The sequence below is a fragment of the Peromyscus californicus genome, unplaced genomic scaffold (assembly GCF_007827085.1).
Source record: "Peromyscus californicus insignis strain IS unplaced genomic scaffold, ASM782708v3 Scaffold_5__1_contigs__length_169319896, whole genome shotgun sequence".
NCBI classification, from domain to species: domain Eukaryota; kingdom Metazoa; phylum Chordata; class Mammalia; order Rodentia; family Cricetidae; genus Peromyscus; species Peromyscus californicus.
Window position 1 is genome coordinate 141,874,148 of NW_026294573.1, and position 14,132 is coordinate 141,888,279.

Consider the following 14,132-nt stretch of genomic DNA (forward strand, 5'->3'; position numbering starts at 1 on the left):
TGTTTCTTAATTTGGTTGAGAACCTTAAAACAAAGAGGAATATGACTGTTTGGCACCTTGATACTCCAACAAGTATGCAATACTTCAAAAATATTAAAGATCCAATAAATACTTACCTAAAATACAAAGCCTTTGTTTAATAAACATAAAATCTGATTTATTTTGGTGCTACATGAATAAGTCATGATGATTGATTGACATGGTCTAACAAAATATCAAAAGCTTGCTGTGGCTGAGGCAGCTATGACTCCAAAAATGATTCATCCTTCTCCTAACTTCAAGTAGGGTTACTAAGCTAGCCAAGGTCATTTCCCAGCTCCATTAGAATCTGAACAAGCCCATGTGACTGACCCTTGTCAGCAGAATGACAGTGGATATGAGGAACACATTTTCTATGCCTAGAGTCATAGAGATGTGCCCTTGTAGCTCTCTCTCTCCACTGGACTGAGGCATACTGCTGTGGCAACCCTTGAGGTTGCCACCTGAAGGTACAGCTTTAGTTCTACTTACAGGAGGGGGAATCAACAATACTCATTGTATTTGGTACTTTCCTCATCCTTATGAACAAATACCTGGCAAGAGGCAACTTAAAAGCCAAAGTATTTATGTGACCTCATGGTTTAAGGGAATGTGGCCTATCACATTGGGGAAGGCATTGTGCCTGTGACAGCAGGAACATGCAGCCCAGCACAGCTTGTTATGTCTCTCTTAACCAGGCAAAGCACATAATGGAGTATCTCCACGGGTATTAACTCTGCTGAAGAACTATCTCATCTAAGGCTGCTGCCATGGCAGCCTGTATCTGTGGAAGCAGGACTATAACCTACTACAAGTGACCCTGAAGTTGTATTCCATCTAGAGTCCCATAAACTCCCCAAACAGTACCACCATCTGGGAACTAACAGTTCAGATACATGAGCCCATGGGGGACAGTTTACATCTAAATTATGATAACCACTATGAAACCTGAGTAATACATGAACTTTTCCCATGTTTGAGTCATAATTTTTAGTCTACTCATTACAGCAGCTACCTTACCTTAAGTAATTAAATTGTAAACTATTGTAATTAAGTCACAGATGTTTGGGTGGTAGTATAGGGTTTATTTACCTAGTTTATTTGATGAGACAGAAAAAAATAACTATTTGGGAAAGATAGAAATTGAAACATGGAGAATATGAAAGCCATATCTTTATAGGAGCAAGAAAACAGCTCCCTTTAGAAAAGAGGGCCCCAGTGCAGGGAGTCCAGTCCACCAAAGGGATTCTGGGTAGGAGACTGCACCCTCCCTTTCCTCATTATTGGTCCTGCTTGAGTGTGTGAGCATGTGCCCTTGAGATGTCCCTTGAGAATGGAAATCTGTCACCTTAGAGACTTTGTTCACTTTCCTTGCCCACCTGTGTCCCCTTCCATTTCTCCCTCACTACAGTTGTCCTTACACACTGATGGAAGAACCTAAGTACAAACAAACATGAAACACGCACTTATAAGAAGGGTACAACAACATTATTTTCACCAAACAATTTGGACACAACCTAAAAGTCATGCCAAAAGCAGTCTGAACAGTAAAGATATTTAATAGAATTTTTTATGCTTTTAAGTATTATTTGAATTTCAAATTAAGTGACATAATTTTTGATCAGTTAATTAATATCAATAAATTAATTGCCACATTTCAGGCACAGAAATATTTTTACCCTTACCTCTATACTCATTATTTTATAGACAAGAAAAACAAAGCTGAGAGATTGTTACCTCTGACCACACAGCCAGTCAGTAGCAGGCTGTGTAATGATGTTTGGAAATGTCTGTTAGATATAAAGAAAGCAAAACAGGTATACATTCGGGTTGCTAGTAGATTGTGTGCATGGGTTGGGCCAGTTGAAACCTGTTCATACCTTCATTCATCCCTCACTGAGAAATGTTTATTAAGTACTTACTTTGTATTAGGCATTGATCTTGAGTCAGAAACAAGACTAACCTCATAGGTTTTACTTCAAATAAGGAAGACATAAGAAATAAATAAGCATATCATAAAACCTTAAGTATGATACACACTTTGGAAACAAGAGAAGCCAGGTAAGAGGATAGCAGCTGACTGGAGAAGACATGTTGTGGGTGGCAGAGGCTCATTGGGAAGACAGAAGTGATCTGTCCTGTTTCCTTGCTCATTACATCAAAATTGTTGTTGTTGTTGTTATGGAAATTATTTCTAAAGGTGAGTGAAAAGGGCCATCAGAGAAAAGCTGTCTCCCACCCTGGAGTTACACTGTGACAGGAGCAGATCATGCCAAGCTCTGGAAGATGCTTCAATCTATCAGAGAGAAGTAAAGAGTGAGGAAGCAGGATTACATTTGGAGAGACAGCAAGAAGTATGAAGCAGCTGCAGTGCAATGCAGTGTGACGAGTGGAAAGAGGAGTAGGAGAGGTGGAGAGGAAGCTGCATGCCCACAGCCAACATCCATTAGGAAGGAGAGGGTTTTTGTTTGGTGAGATGGAAATGTCCCAAGCTAAGTTCCTGAGATAGGCCAGAGGGGAGATTCTGAGAGGGATGTCTGGCATTTGAACCTATGGAACTGAGAAGTGAGACGGGTTCAGCAAAGTCAAACTGCGATGCATTCCATCCCACTGAGAGTGTCTGAATGTCTGAAGTGATTCGGGACTAATAATCCTGATTGTTGGATGCAGGATACCATGGCAGTGAATGCATGAAGGGGGGCTCCAGCAAAGTCAGTGCCTAAAGAGAGACTCAGATGAGGACCACCAATTGACATCAAGACAAATATCTGGGCAAATTAGTGCATGGTCTCTGGAAAGCATGTCAGGTCAGGGCACCTGAGCAACTATGAAAAGGACCTGGAGTCAGCACAGAACACACCCAGACACCAAAGTCTCAGGACAAAGGAGATCTGCTTACTCCAGAAGCATAAAAAAGCTATTCTTGGATCAGACAAAGACAGCAATGGCTGACTAGCACATGACTGTTTTAAGCCTCTATGGTAGAAAAGGAAGAAAGGGGGTGTCTCTCCCCTGGAGATGGTTGTGGGGGTGACTGTCTCCAATTGGCTAGAAGGAGAAGAGAGGAGATGAGGTAGTGGGCTTCTCATCATGTAGCCTGATGCCATTTTATGAGGTAGTGTACCTTTGGTCACGTAGCCTGGTGGGTTTGAGAGATCACATCAGGACCAGCAATCTACATCAGTGGAACACTTGAGAAAAGGAATGGCATAGTTAAAAATCACTTTGCTTTGCTTCTGTTGTTTAAATCAGCATCTGATCATGTCGCCCAGGCTGGCCTTGAACTTGCAATCTTGCTACCTAGTCTCCCAATAGCTGTGATGGTATGCCACTGAACTCAGCTTGGAATCACGCTTTTAGTCATCACTCTGGCTGCTGTGATGATAAGTGACTGTTTGGAGCAAGGAGAACAGCAGCAGAGTAGTCCCCTTGGGTGTCAGGAAATTAAACCAAAAAACAGTCTGGAACCTGGTAGGTATCCAAAGCAATCACAGAATTAGTCCTTCCACAGATCAGAGTATCCCTCAGAGGACCCTGTTTGTTTTTTTAGCACCAACAAGGACATCTGAAGAAGGCTACAAGGATCCCAGAAATGGACACCAGTCCCAATTTACAGAAAAACAATGCCATGACATCTCTGCAACAGAAATTGGTCAAGGAGATGAGTCACCTTGAAATGAAGGACTTAAATGGAAAGGGAGGTGGAGAGGATCTGGGAGTAATTTGAGGAGTGGGAAAAGCATGATCAAAATATATTGTATGAAAAAAATCTTCAATGAAAAATTTCTTGAGAACAGAGAGTTGAATTCTAAGAGTAATGTTGCTATGTCACATTTTAGACAGTAGGACATTGGCATCATTCCTCAAAATTGATACTATAGACAAAATTGGCAAATTTTTGTGTCATGCAAATGAACCATTGACAGTTCAAGACCCAGACATTTACCCAACAAATATGACAGTGGTCATATGAGTAAAATTCTATACCAGGACTTAAATGTGAAGTCATCCAATTCTCTAGATCGTAGGTATTACTAATAAATACGATACTAGTTAAGATTATAAAATATCTCCCTCTAGAAACTAGCTATTCTAACTGTACAGAAGTTCATGAGATGTATAGACTTTGGGTCTGGTTAATTTCACTTGTGTGATTTTTTTCATTTGCAATTCTTCATAATAGAATTTTGATTAAAACCCCAAAGAAGATACTGGTTCTTGAACTTATAGACGTGTGAGATAATATTGGGTGCTTCTCACACTTGGTGCAGTGATCTTGAGGTTCCATGCCACAGACTTGGTACACATCTGGGTGTGGAACAGATGCTCCAGATGACTCCGAAAGAAGCACATGAAGGACAATCTTTGATAAACATCACCTAGGGGAAGGAATATTTACCAAAAAGTTGAAGGTGTTATGCAATCAGATGGGTGGACTGATTATCTCAGCAAGTAAAGAAATGGTCAGTAAGTGGGAACAGATCTGAGTTCATCTTCACCATAACAGACACTGTCCAACAAGTCTGCATGTCACCCTTCCATGTGCCTGAATGTAGCAGTACTTCTCAGTAACAAAGTCTGGTCAACTGATGATTATAAAGTTAATATCAGAGACTGAGCTCAAAGTGATCAGCTAAGGGAAATGCCACAGGCCTGATCACAGGAAGCCAGGAGGCCATGGGTGTTTGTTGCCACATCTGCTACACTGCCTATGAAAGTTTTGATTTTACACCCAAAGTGAGAGAATAACTTCAAATCCTATAAATAATACATCCAAGGAAAAAAAGGTTTTGAATGTTGTATGTGGAGAGGCCCTGCTAAGATAAAAGGCTCCATTCCATGTTTATCTTGCTGTCAGAGAACAAGGCAGGCAGTGAGGCAAGACTGTAATTTACCCAAAAGTGTATGGAAGAAATGAACCAAGGAGGATGTGAAGTTGAAAGCCTTGTATATAGAGAACAATAAGCTACACATGTAGCAAATCTGCAATTCAAGTGATAAGAAAATGGGTTTGATCTAATATATTGATGTTCTGAACTTTATGAAATCCAATGTTTTTACTGTTGTGAATGGAAAGGTACACAATAAATTTGAAGTCAGTGCTTCAGCAGCCCATCTCTCCTTGTGCTATCTAGTTTTTGTGTCAGCTTGACACAAGCTGGGCCTAGGAAGAAATAATCTTAATAGAGAAAACGCATCCATAGAATTAGCCTATATGCAAGTGTATAAGCATTTTCTTGATTGGTGATTGGTGTGAGATGGCCCAGCTCACTGTGGGAACAGCCACTTCTGGGAAGGTGGCTCTGGGTTGTATAAGAAGATAAGCTGAGCAAAACCATGAGTGAACAAGACAGTAAATGGCACTCCTCCATGCCTTCTGCTTCAGTTCCTCCATCCAGGTTCCTATCCTCAGTTCTTCTTCTATCTTACCTGGATGATGGAATATTATGTAGAAGTGGAAGTGAAATAAATCTTTTATTCTTCAATTTGCTTTTGGTCATGGTGTTTTATCACAGCAACTACTGTGAGATGTCTTTCTGTATGCTATGAATATGTGTTGATGTGATTGGTTGATAAATAAAGCTATTTGGCCTAGGGCAAAAAATCTTAGAGGCAGGTAGGAAATCCAGGAGAGAGACAGGAAGAAGAAAGGCAGAGAAGATGCCATCCTGCCATCCAGAGAGCAATATGTAATGGCACACAGGTAAAACCACAGAACATGTGGCAACATATAGGTTAATAGAAATGGGCTGAGTTTAGTTATAAGAGCTAGCTAGCAAGAAAATTGAGCCATAGGCCATGACCATACAGTTTGTAAATAATATAAGCCTCTGTGTGTCTACTTGGGACTAAGCAGCTTCAGGATGCAAGTAGGAGAGATTTGTCCTGACCACAGGGCCAGGCAGGACCAGAGAAACTTTCTGACTACACAGCAACAAAAAAGTATAAGATGCTCCTAGATGAGCAAAGGATACAATTAACCAAAACAGGTAGTTACATGAAATCTTCACAGGGAACACTAGGAAGCCATTACGTTCCAATACCAATGCAAGAAGATAGTTTACAATAAATATTAACCCAGCCATCTAAGAGTCTTGCTAGTTCTGCTTTACAGAGACACTGATCTTATTGTTGAAAACACAACTAGTGTTTCATCATTATCTGTTGAACTTGTCAACATACATTTAAAACAGTCTCTAGCAAGCAAGCCATCCCCTGCAGCACCAGTGAGCACTGGAGCCATATGATTACCTTGTACCACTTGGGAACAGGTAAGGTCCCATCTCCAGACTGGTCAGCCCAGTTCTCCAGACCCTAGGCCCCAGGGGCACACTCCATGTCCCTCTCCTCCCCCTGAGTGAGTGCAGCACCAGAGACCTGGCAGCAGCTCACTCCCACCCCCACCCCCTCACCAACCATCCCCTGTTATAGTTGGAAGTTTTCCTGTGTCTTGGCTGGCTGGCAGTCAAGACAAATCTTTCCCATGCACATCCCCCAAGTAAACAAACAGAGGCTTATACTAATTATAACTGCTTGGCCATTAGCTCAGGCTTATTACTGACTAGCTCTTACATTTAAATTAACACATAATTTTTATCTATGTTTAGCCATGTGGTTGGTACCTTTTCTCAGTTCTGCCTTGTCATCTTGCTTCCTCTGTGTCTGGCTGGTGACTCCTGACTCAATTTTTCCTCTTCACAGACTTCTTTTAGTCTGCTTGCCCCAATGATACCCTGTGGCACCATGACCACCTAAGCCATATGCCTGCTCCTGGACCAATAGGGAAGAAGAGCAACCACAAAAACCAGAGGCCCCACATGCACCAATTGGAAGAAGAGCAAGCTGGAGCTCCATCTGTTCTGATTAAAGGAAGAAATGAGTAGACAGCAGTGTAAGAACACATTAAACGACATAAAGAGCAATACAATACCACCAGAACCTAATGATCCTACAATGGCAAGACCTGGAAATCTCAAAGCAGATGATCCAGAAGAAAATGACCTTAAGAACAACTTTATGAAGATGATAGAGGCCCTAAAAGACAAAATGAAAAATTCCCTTAAAGAAACGGAGGAAAAGATAAAAAAAAAATTGGAAGAAAACAAGAAATCTCTTAAAGAAACTCAAGAAAAAAATAATCAAACAGGTGAAGGAAGCAGTTCAAGACTTGAAAATTGAAATATAAGCAATAAAGAATACACAAACTGGGGAAATTCAGAAAAAGGAAGATCTGAGTAAATGAACAGAAACTACAGAGGCAAGCATAAACAACAGAGTACAAGACATGGAGGAGAGAATCTCAAGCATTGGGAATTCCATAGAATTGGTCAAAGAAAAGGTTAAATCCAGCAAATTTTTAACACAAAACATCTAGAAAATCTAGGACACCATGAAAATACCAAACTTAAGAATAATAGGGATAGAAGGAGAATTTCAGCTCAAATGCACATAAAATATATTCAACAAAATTATGGAAGAAAACTTTCCCACCTAAAGAAAGACATGCCTATGAACGTACAAGAAGCATACAGAACACCAAATAGATTGGACCACAAACAAAGTCCCCTCACCATATAATAGTCAAAACACTAAACATACAAAATAAAGAAATAATATTAAGAGCTGCAAAGGAAAAATGTCAAGTAACATATAAAAGCAGACCTATCAGAATTACACCCAACTTCTCAATGGAAACTCTGAAAGCCAGAAGGTTCTGGAGAGTTGTTCTGCAGATACATAGAGACCACAGATGCCAGCACAGACTACTATATCCAACAAAGCTTTCAATCACCATAGATGGAGAAAACAAGATATTCCGTGACACAACCAGATTTAAACATTACTTATGCACAAATCCAGCCTCACAGAAAATACTAGAAGGAAAACTCCAGCCCAAGGAAGTTAGCTGCAACCACCAAAACACAAGCAATAAATAACCTGACACCAGCAAATCCCAAAGAAGAGAAACACACACACTACCACCAAAAAAATGTCAGGAAATAACAATCACTGATCATTAATATTCCTTAATGTCAATGGATTCAATTTGCCTATAAAAAGACACAGGCTAACAGAATGGATATGAAAACAAGATCGATCATTCGGGTGCATACAAGAAATACACCTCAGCTTCAAAGACAGACACTACCTCAGAGTAAAGGGTTGGGAAAAACATTCTAATCAAATGGGCCTAAGAAACAAGCTGGTGTAGCTATCTTAATATTTAACAAAAAAGACTTCAAACTAAAATCAATCAAAAGAGATGAAGAAGGGCATTTTATATACAACACAGGAAAAATCCATGAAGGTGAAGTTTTAATTCTAAACATTTATGCCCCAAATACAAGGGCACTTACATTTGTAAAAGAAATTTTACTAAAGGTCAAATCACACATGAAACCCCACACACTAGTAGTGGGAGACTTCAACACCCCACTCTCACCACTGGACAAGTCTGCCAAACAGAAACTTACCAGAGAAATAAGGGAACTAACAGATACTATGACTCAAATGGACCCAACAGACATCTATAAAAACATTTCACCCAAACACAAAAGAATATACATTCTTTTCAGCACCCCATGGAATCTTCTCCAAAACTGATCACATACTCAGTAACAAAACAAATCTCAACAGATACAAAATAATTGGAATAACCCCCTGGAACTTATCAGACCATCATGGCTTAAAGCTAGAGTTCAATAACAACACAAAATTCAGAAAGTCTACCAACTCATGGAAACTGAACAATGCTCAGCTGAATCACTACTGCAGTCAAAGAAGAAATAAAGAAAGCAATTAAAGACTTCCTAGAATTCAATGAAAATGATGGCAGAACATACCCAAACTTATGGGACACTATGAAAGCAGTGCTAAGAGGAAAGTTCATTCACTAAGTGCATACATAAAGAATGTGAAGAAATCTCACACTAGTGACTTAACAGCACACCTGAAAGGTCTTGTCCAAAAAGAAGTTAACTCACCCAAGAGGAGCAGATTACAGGAAATAATAAAACTGAGGGATGAAATCAATAAAATAAAAACAAAGAGAACAATACAAAGAATCAATAAAACAAAGAGTTGGTTCTTCAAGAAAATCAACAAGATAGACAAATCCTATCCAAACTAACCAAAAAGCAGAGAGAGAATACCCAAATTAACAAAATCAGAAATGAAAAGGCGGACATAATAACAGACACTGAGGAAATCTAGAGATTCATTAGGTCATACTTTGAAAACACATACTACACAAAATTGAAAAATGTAAAAGAAATAGACAATTTTTTAGATAGGTACCACATACCAAAATTAAATCAAGATCAAATAATTTAAATAGACCTATAACCCCTAAGGAAACAGAAGCATTAACCAAAAACTTCCCAACTAAAAAAAAGCTCAGAGCCAAATGATTTCTACACAGAATTCTACCAGAATTTCAAAGAAGAGCTAATACCAATACTCCTCAAATTGTTCCAAACAATAAAAATAGAAGGAACATTGCAAACTCTTTTACTAGGCTACAGTTACCCAGATACCCAAACCATATAAAGATGCAACTAGAAAAGAGAATTACAATCTCTCTCATGAATATTGATGCAAAAATTCTCAATAAAATACTAGCAAACCAAATCCCAGAACCCACCAAAAAATTCATTCACCATGATCAAATAGGCTTCATCCCAGAGATTCAAGGATGGTTCAACATACAAAAATCTGTCTACGTAATCTACCATATAAACAAACTGAACGAAAAAAGCCACATGATCATCTCATTAGATGCTTTTGAAAAAAATCCAATACCTCTTCATAATAAAGGTTCTAGAGAGATCAGGGATACAAGGAACATGCCCTATCATAATCAAGGCAATATACAACAATCCAACAACCAATATCAAACTAAATGGAGAGAAACTCAAAGTGATTCCATAAAAATCAGGGACAAGATGATGCTGTCCACTCTCTTCACACCTAATTCTAAATAGAGCAATAAGAAACAAAATGAGATCAAGGGGATACAAATTGGAAAGGAAGAAGTCAAACTTTTGCTATTTGCAGATGATATGATAGTATACATAAGTGACCAAAAAAATTTTACCAGAAACTCCTACAGCTGATAAACACCTTTAGTAATGTGGCAGGATACAAGATTAACTCAAAAAAAATCAGCATTCCTCCTATATACAAATGATAAATAGGCTGAGAAAGAAATCAGAGAAACATCACCCTTTACAGTAGCTACAAATAACATAAAATATCTTGGGGGTAACTCTAACCAAACAAATGAAAGACTTGTATGGCAAGAGCTTTAAGTCTTTGAAGAAAGAAATTGAAGAAGATATCAGAAAATGGAAAGATCTCCCATGTTCTTGGATAGGTAGGATCAACATAGTAATAATGGCAATCTTACCAAAAGCAAACTGCAGATTCAATGCAATCCTCATCAAAATCTCAATGCAATTCTTCACAGACCTTGAAAGAACAATACTCAACTTTATATGTAAAAACAAAAAACCTATACAATAAAGGAACTTCTGGATGCATCACCTATCCCTGACTTCAAGCTCTACTATAGAGCTATAATAATAGAAACAGCTAGGTATTGGCATAAAAACAGACATATTGATCAATGGAATCAAATCAAAGACTTAATACACATACCTACAAACACCTGATTTTTGACAAAGAAGCCAAAATTATATAATGGAAAAAAGAAGGCACCTTCAACAAATGGTGCTGGCATAACTGGATAGCTACATGTAGAAGAATGCAAATATATCCATATCTATCCCCATGCACAAAACTCGAGTCTAAATGGATCAAAGACCTCAGCATAAATCCAGTGACACTGAATCTTATAGAAGACAAAGTGGAAGTAGCCTTGAACGCATTGGCACAGGAGAACACTTCCTAAATATAACAACAGTAGCACAGACACTGAGAGCAACAATTAATAAATGGGACCTCCTGAAACTCAGAAACTTCTGTAAGGTCAAGGACACTGTAAATAAGACAAAATGGCAGCCTACAAATGGGAAAAGATCTTCACCAACCCCACATCTGATAGAGCGTTGATCTCTAAAATATGTAAAGAACTCAAGAAACTAGACAGCAAAATAACAAATAATCCAATTATAAAATGGGCTACAGAGCTAAACAGAGAATTCTCAACAGAAGAATCTCAAATGGCCACAAGACATTTAAGGAAATGTTCAACATCCTTAGCCATCATGGAAATGCAAATCAAAACGACTCTGAGATACCATTTTACACCTGTCAGAATGGTTAAGATCAAAAACACAGTTGAGGTGTTCGCAGCCGTGGCCGCGCTGCCACCGCTCCCTAACATCAGCGCCGCCTCTCGCTTGCAGAGCTCCAGCCGAAGGAGAAGGGGGGTAAGTAAGGAGGTGCCCATACCATGGGTCCTACAAAGCTGACTGCCGGCAAATCCACCGGTGGTAAAGCACCCAGGAAACAACTGGCTACTAAAGCCGCTCACAAGAGTGCGCCCTCTACTGGAGGGGTGAAGAAACCTCATCGTTACAGGCCTGGTACTGTGGCACTCCGTGAAATCAAACGTTATCAGAAGTCCACTGAACTTCTGATTCGCAAGCTCCCCTTCCAGCGTCTGGTGCGAGAAATTGCTCAAGACTTCAAAACAGATTTGCGCTTCCAGAGTGCAGCTATTGGTGCTTTGAAGGAGGCAAGTGAGGCCTATCTGGTTGGCCTTTTTGAAGATACCAACCTGTGTGTTATCCATGCCAAATGTGTAACAATTATGCCAAAAGATATCCAGCTAGCACGCCGCATATGCGGAGAACGTGCTTAAAAGTTCACTATGAGGGGAAACATTTCATTCTCAAAATTTTTTTTTCCTCTTCTTCCTGTTATCAGTAGTTCTGAATGTTAGATATTTTTTCCATGGGGTCAAAAGGTACCTAAGTATATGATTGCCAGTGGAAAAATAGGGGACAGAAATCAGGTATTGGCAGTTTTTCCATTTTCATTTGTGTGTGAATTTTAATATAAATGCAAGATGTAAAGCATTAATGCAAGCAAAATGTTTCAGTGAACACATTTCAACAGTTCAACTTTATAACAATTATAAATAAACCTGTTAAAATTTTCTGGACAATGCCAGCATTTGGATTTTTTAAAAATAAATAAATTTCTTATTGACAGCAAAAAAAAAAAAAAAACCCCACAGTTGACAGCTTATGTTGGAGAGGCTGTGGAGAAAGGGGAACACTCCTCTACTGATGGTAAGAATGCAATCTTGTATAGCCACTCTGGAAATCAGTATGGTGGTATCTCAGAAAATTGGGAATCAGTCAATCTCAAGACCCAGCAATACCACTCCTGGGCATATACCCAAAAGATGCTCAACCACACCACAAGGACATTTGCTCAACTATGTTCATAGCAGCATTATTTGCAATAGCCAGTAGCTGGAAACAATCTAGACGCCCTTTAATTGAAGAATGGATAAAGAAAATGTGGTACATTTACACAATGGAGTATTATGCAGCATTAAAAAGCAATGTCATCATGAAATTTGTAGGCAAATGGATGGAACTAGAAAAATATAATCCTGAGTAAAATATCTCAGACTCAGAAAGTCAAACATGGTATGTACTCACTCATAAGTGGATACTAGATGCAAAGCAAAGGATAATCAGGATATAATCCACAACCTGAGAGAAGCTAGGTAAAGAAGATGACACTAAGAGGGATACACATGTATTGCCCTGGGAAGGGGAAATATCTCCTAGGTAAACTCTAAAGGGGAGTGGGGGGGGGGGAATGGAAGGTGGGAACATGAGGGCTTGAGATGGACCAGTTGGGGGAGAGATGGGAAGGGAGAGTAATGAAAGAGACATCATTAAAATGTACCATTAAGGGGATGGGGAGAAATCTGCAGCTAGGGAAACCCCCAGGAACTCAAAAGATTTTCCCCAGCCAAGACTCAAAGTAATGGTAGAGAGGGTACTTAAACTAGCCTTCCCCTGTACTCTAATTGGTATTTACCCTAATTGTCATCATAGAACCTATATCCAGTGACTGATGAAAGCAGATGCAAGAGACCCACAGCCAAGCACTTGGCCAAGTTCTTGGAGTTCAGCTGAAGAGAGGAAGGAAGGATTAAAAGAGCAATGGGAATTAGAATCATGATGGGAAAAACCACAGAGACAGCTGACCGAAGCTAGTGGAAGCTCTGGACTGACAGCTGGGGAGCCTGCCTGGGACTGAACTAGGCCCTCCAAATGTGAGTGAAAGTTGTGTGGCTTGATGTGTGTGTGGATTCCCTGGCAATTGGACCAGGACTTAACCTAGGTACATGAACTGGCTTTTTATATCCATTTCCTATGGTGTGATGCCTTAACTCAGCATTGATGCAGGGGGGGAGGTTAGCTAAGACTGGCCCCAACTTGGTATGTCAGCCTACGTTGACTATCCAAGGGAGGCCTTACCCTCTATGAGAAGGGGAAGGGGTGGCATGAGGGTAGTTGGGGATGAGTGGGAGAAAGGGAGAGAGGGGGAATGGAGTTGGTATGTAATAGGGAAGAATTTTTTAATAAAAAGAAATATAAATAAATAAAAAGTAAAATAGTCTGTAAAAGAACACCTATCACTAAATCATAAATAGAGAAGTATAGTAGCCTGATAAAAAAGCCTTCTAGGGAAGATTAGGTTTAGATTAAGCAGTCAGTTCTTAATTATTTGCCAGAGTCAAAAACAAAAGTAGTTAACACTTGGCTTTGATACTTATAATAATTTTACAGTTCTATCTTACCACTTTTGTTCTTAGAAAAACACATTATGCAAAGTTTCCTTTGCACCCTTTTATTCTGACTACATCTATATGCACAATACATAGGACCAAAGGAAAATGTATCAAGGTAAGTATTACTTATATATGTGTATATTCACATATATGCATGCAAGTCGGAGGCCAGAGACTGAGGCCAAGTGTCTTCCTCAATCATTCTCATTTATTGAGACAAGGTATCTCACTTGCACCTGTTACTAACAGAATCTTCTTGACTGGCTGTTCAACAAACTCCAGGAATCTTCCTGCCTCCACTGCCACAGAGCACCCATGTCCTACATTGCAT

At 39.4% G+C, this 14,132-nt stretch overlaps 1 protein-coding gene across 1 annotated transcript; it reads left to right on the forward strand.

Moving 5' to 3' along the window:
- Nucleotides 1–6,733: 6,733 nt before the first annotated feature.
- LOC128097619 (histone H3.3A-like) lies at nucleotides 6,734–12,173 on the forward strand. Its single transcript, XM_052718245.1, has one exon. The coding sequence runs from the start codon at nucleotides 11,435–11,437 to the stop codon at nucleotides 11,843–11,845; it is 411 nt and encodes a 136-aa protein (XP_052574205.1). The 5' UTR covers nucleotides 6,734–11,434; the 3' UTR covers nucleotides 11,846–12,173.
- The last annotated feature ends 1,959 nt before the right edge of the window (nucleotides 12,174–14,132 follow it).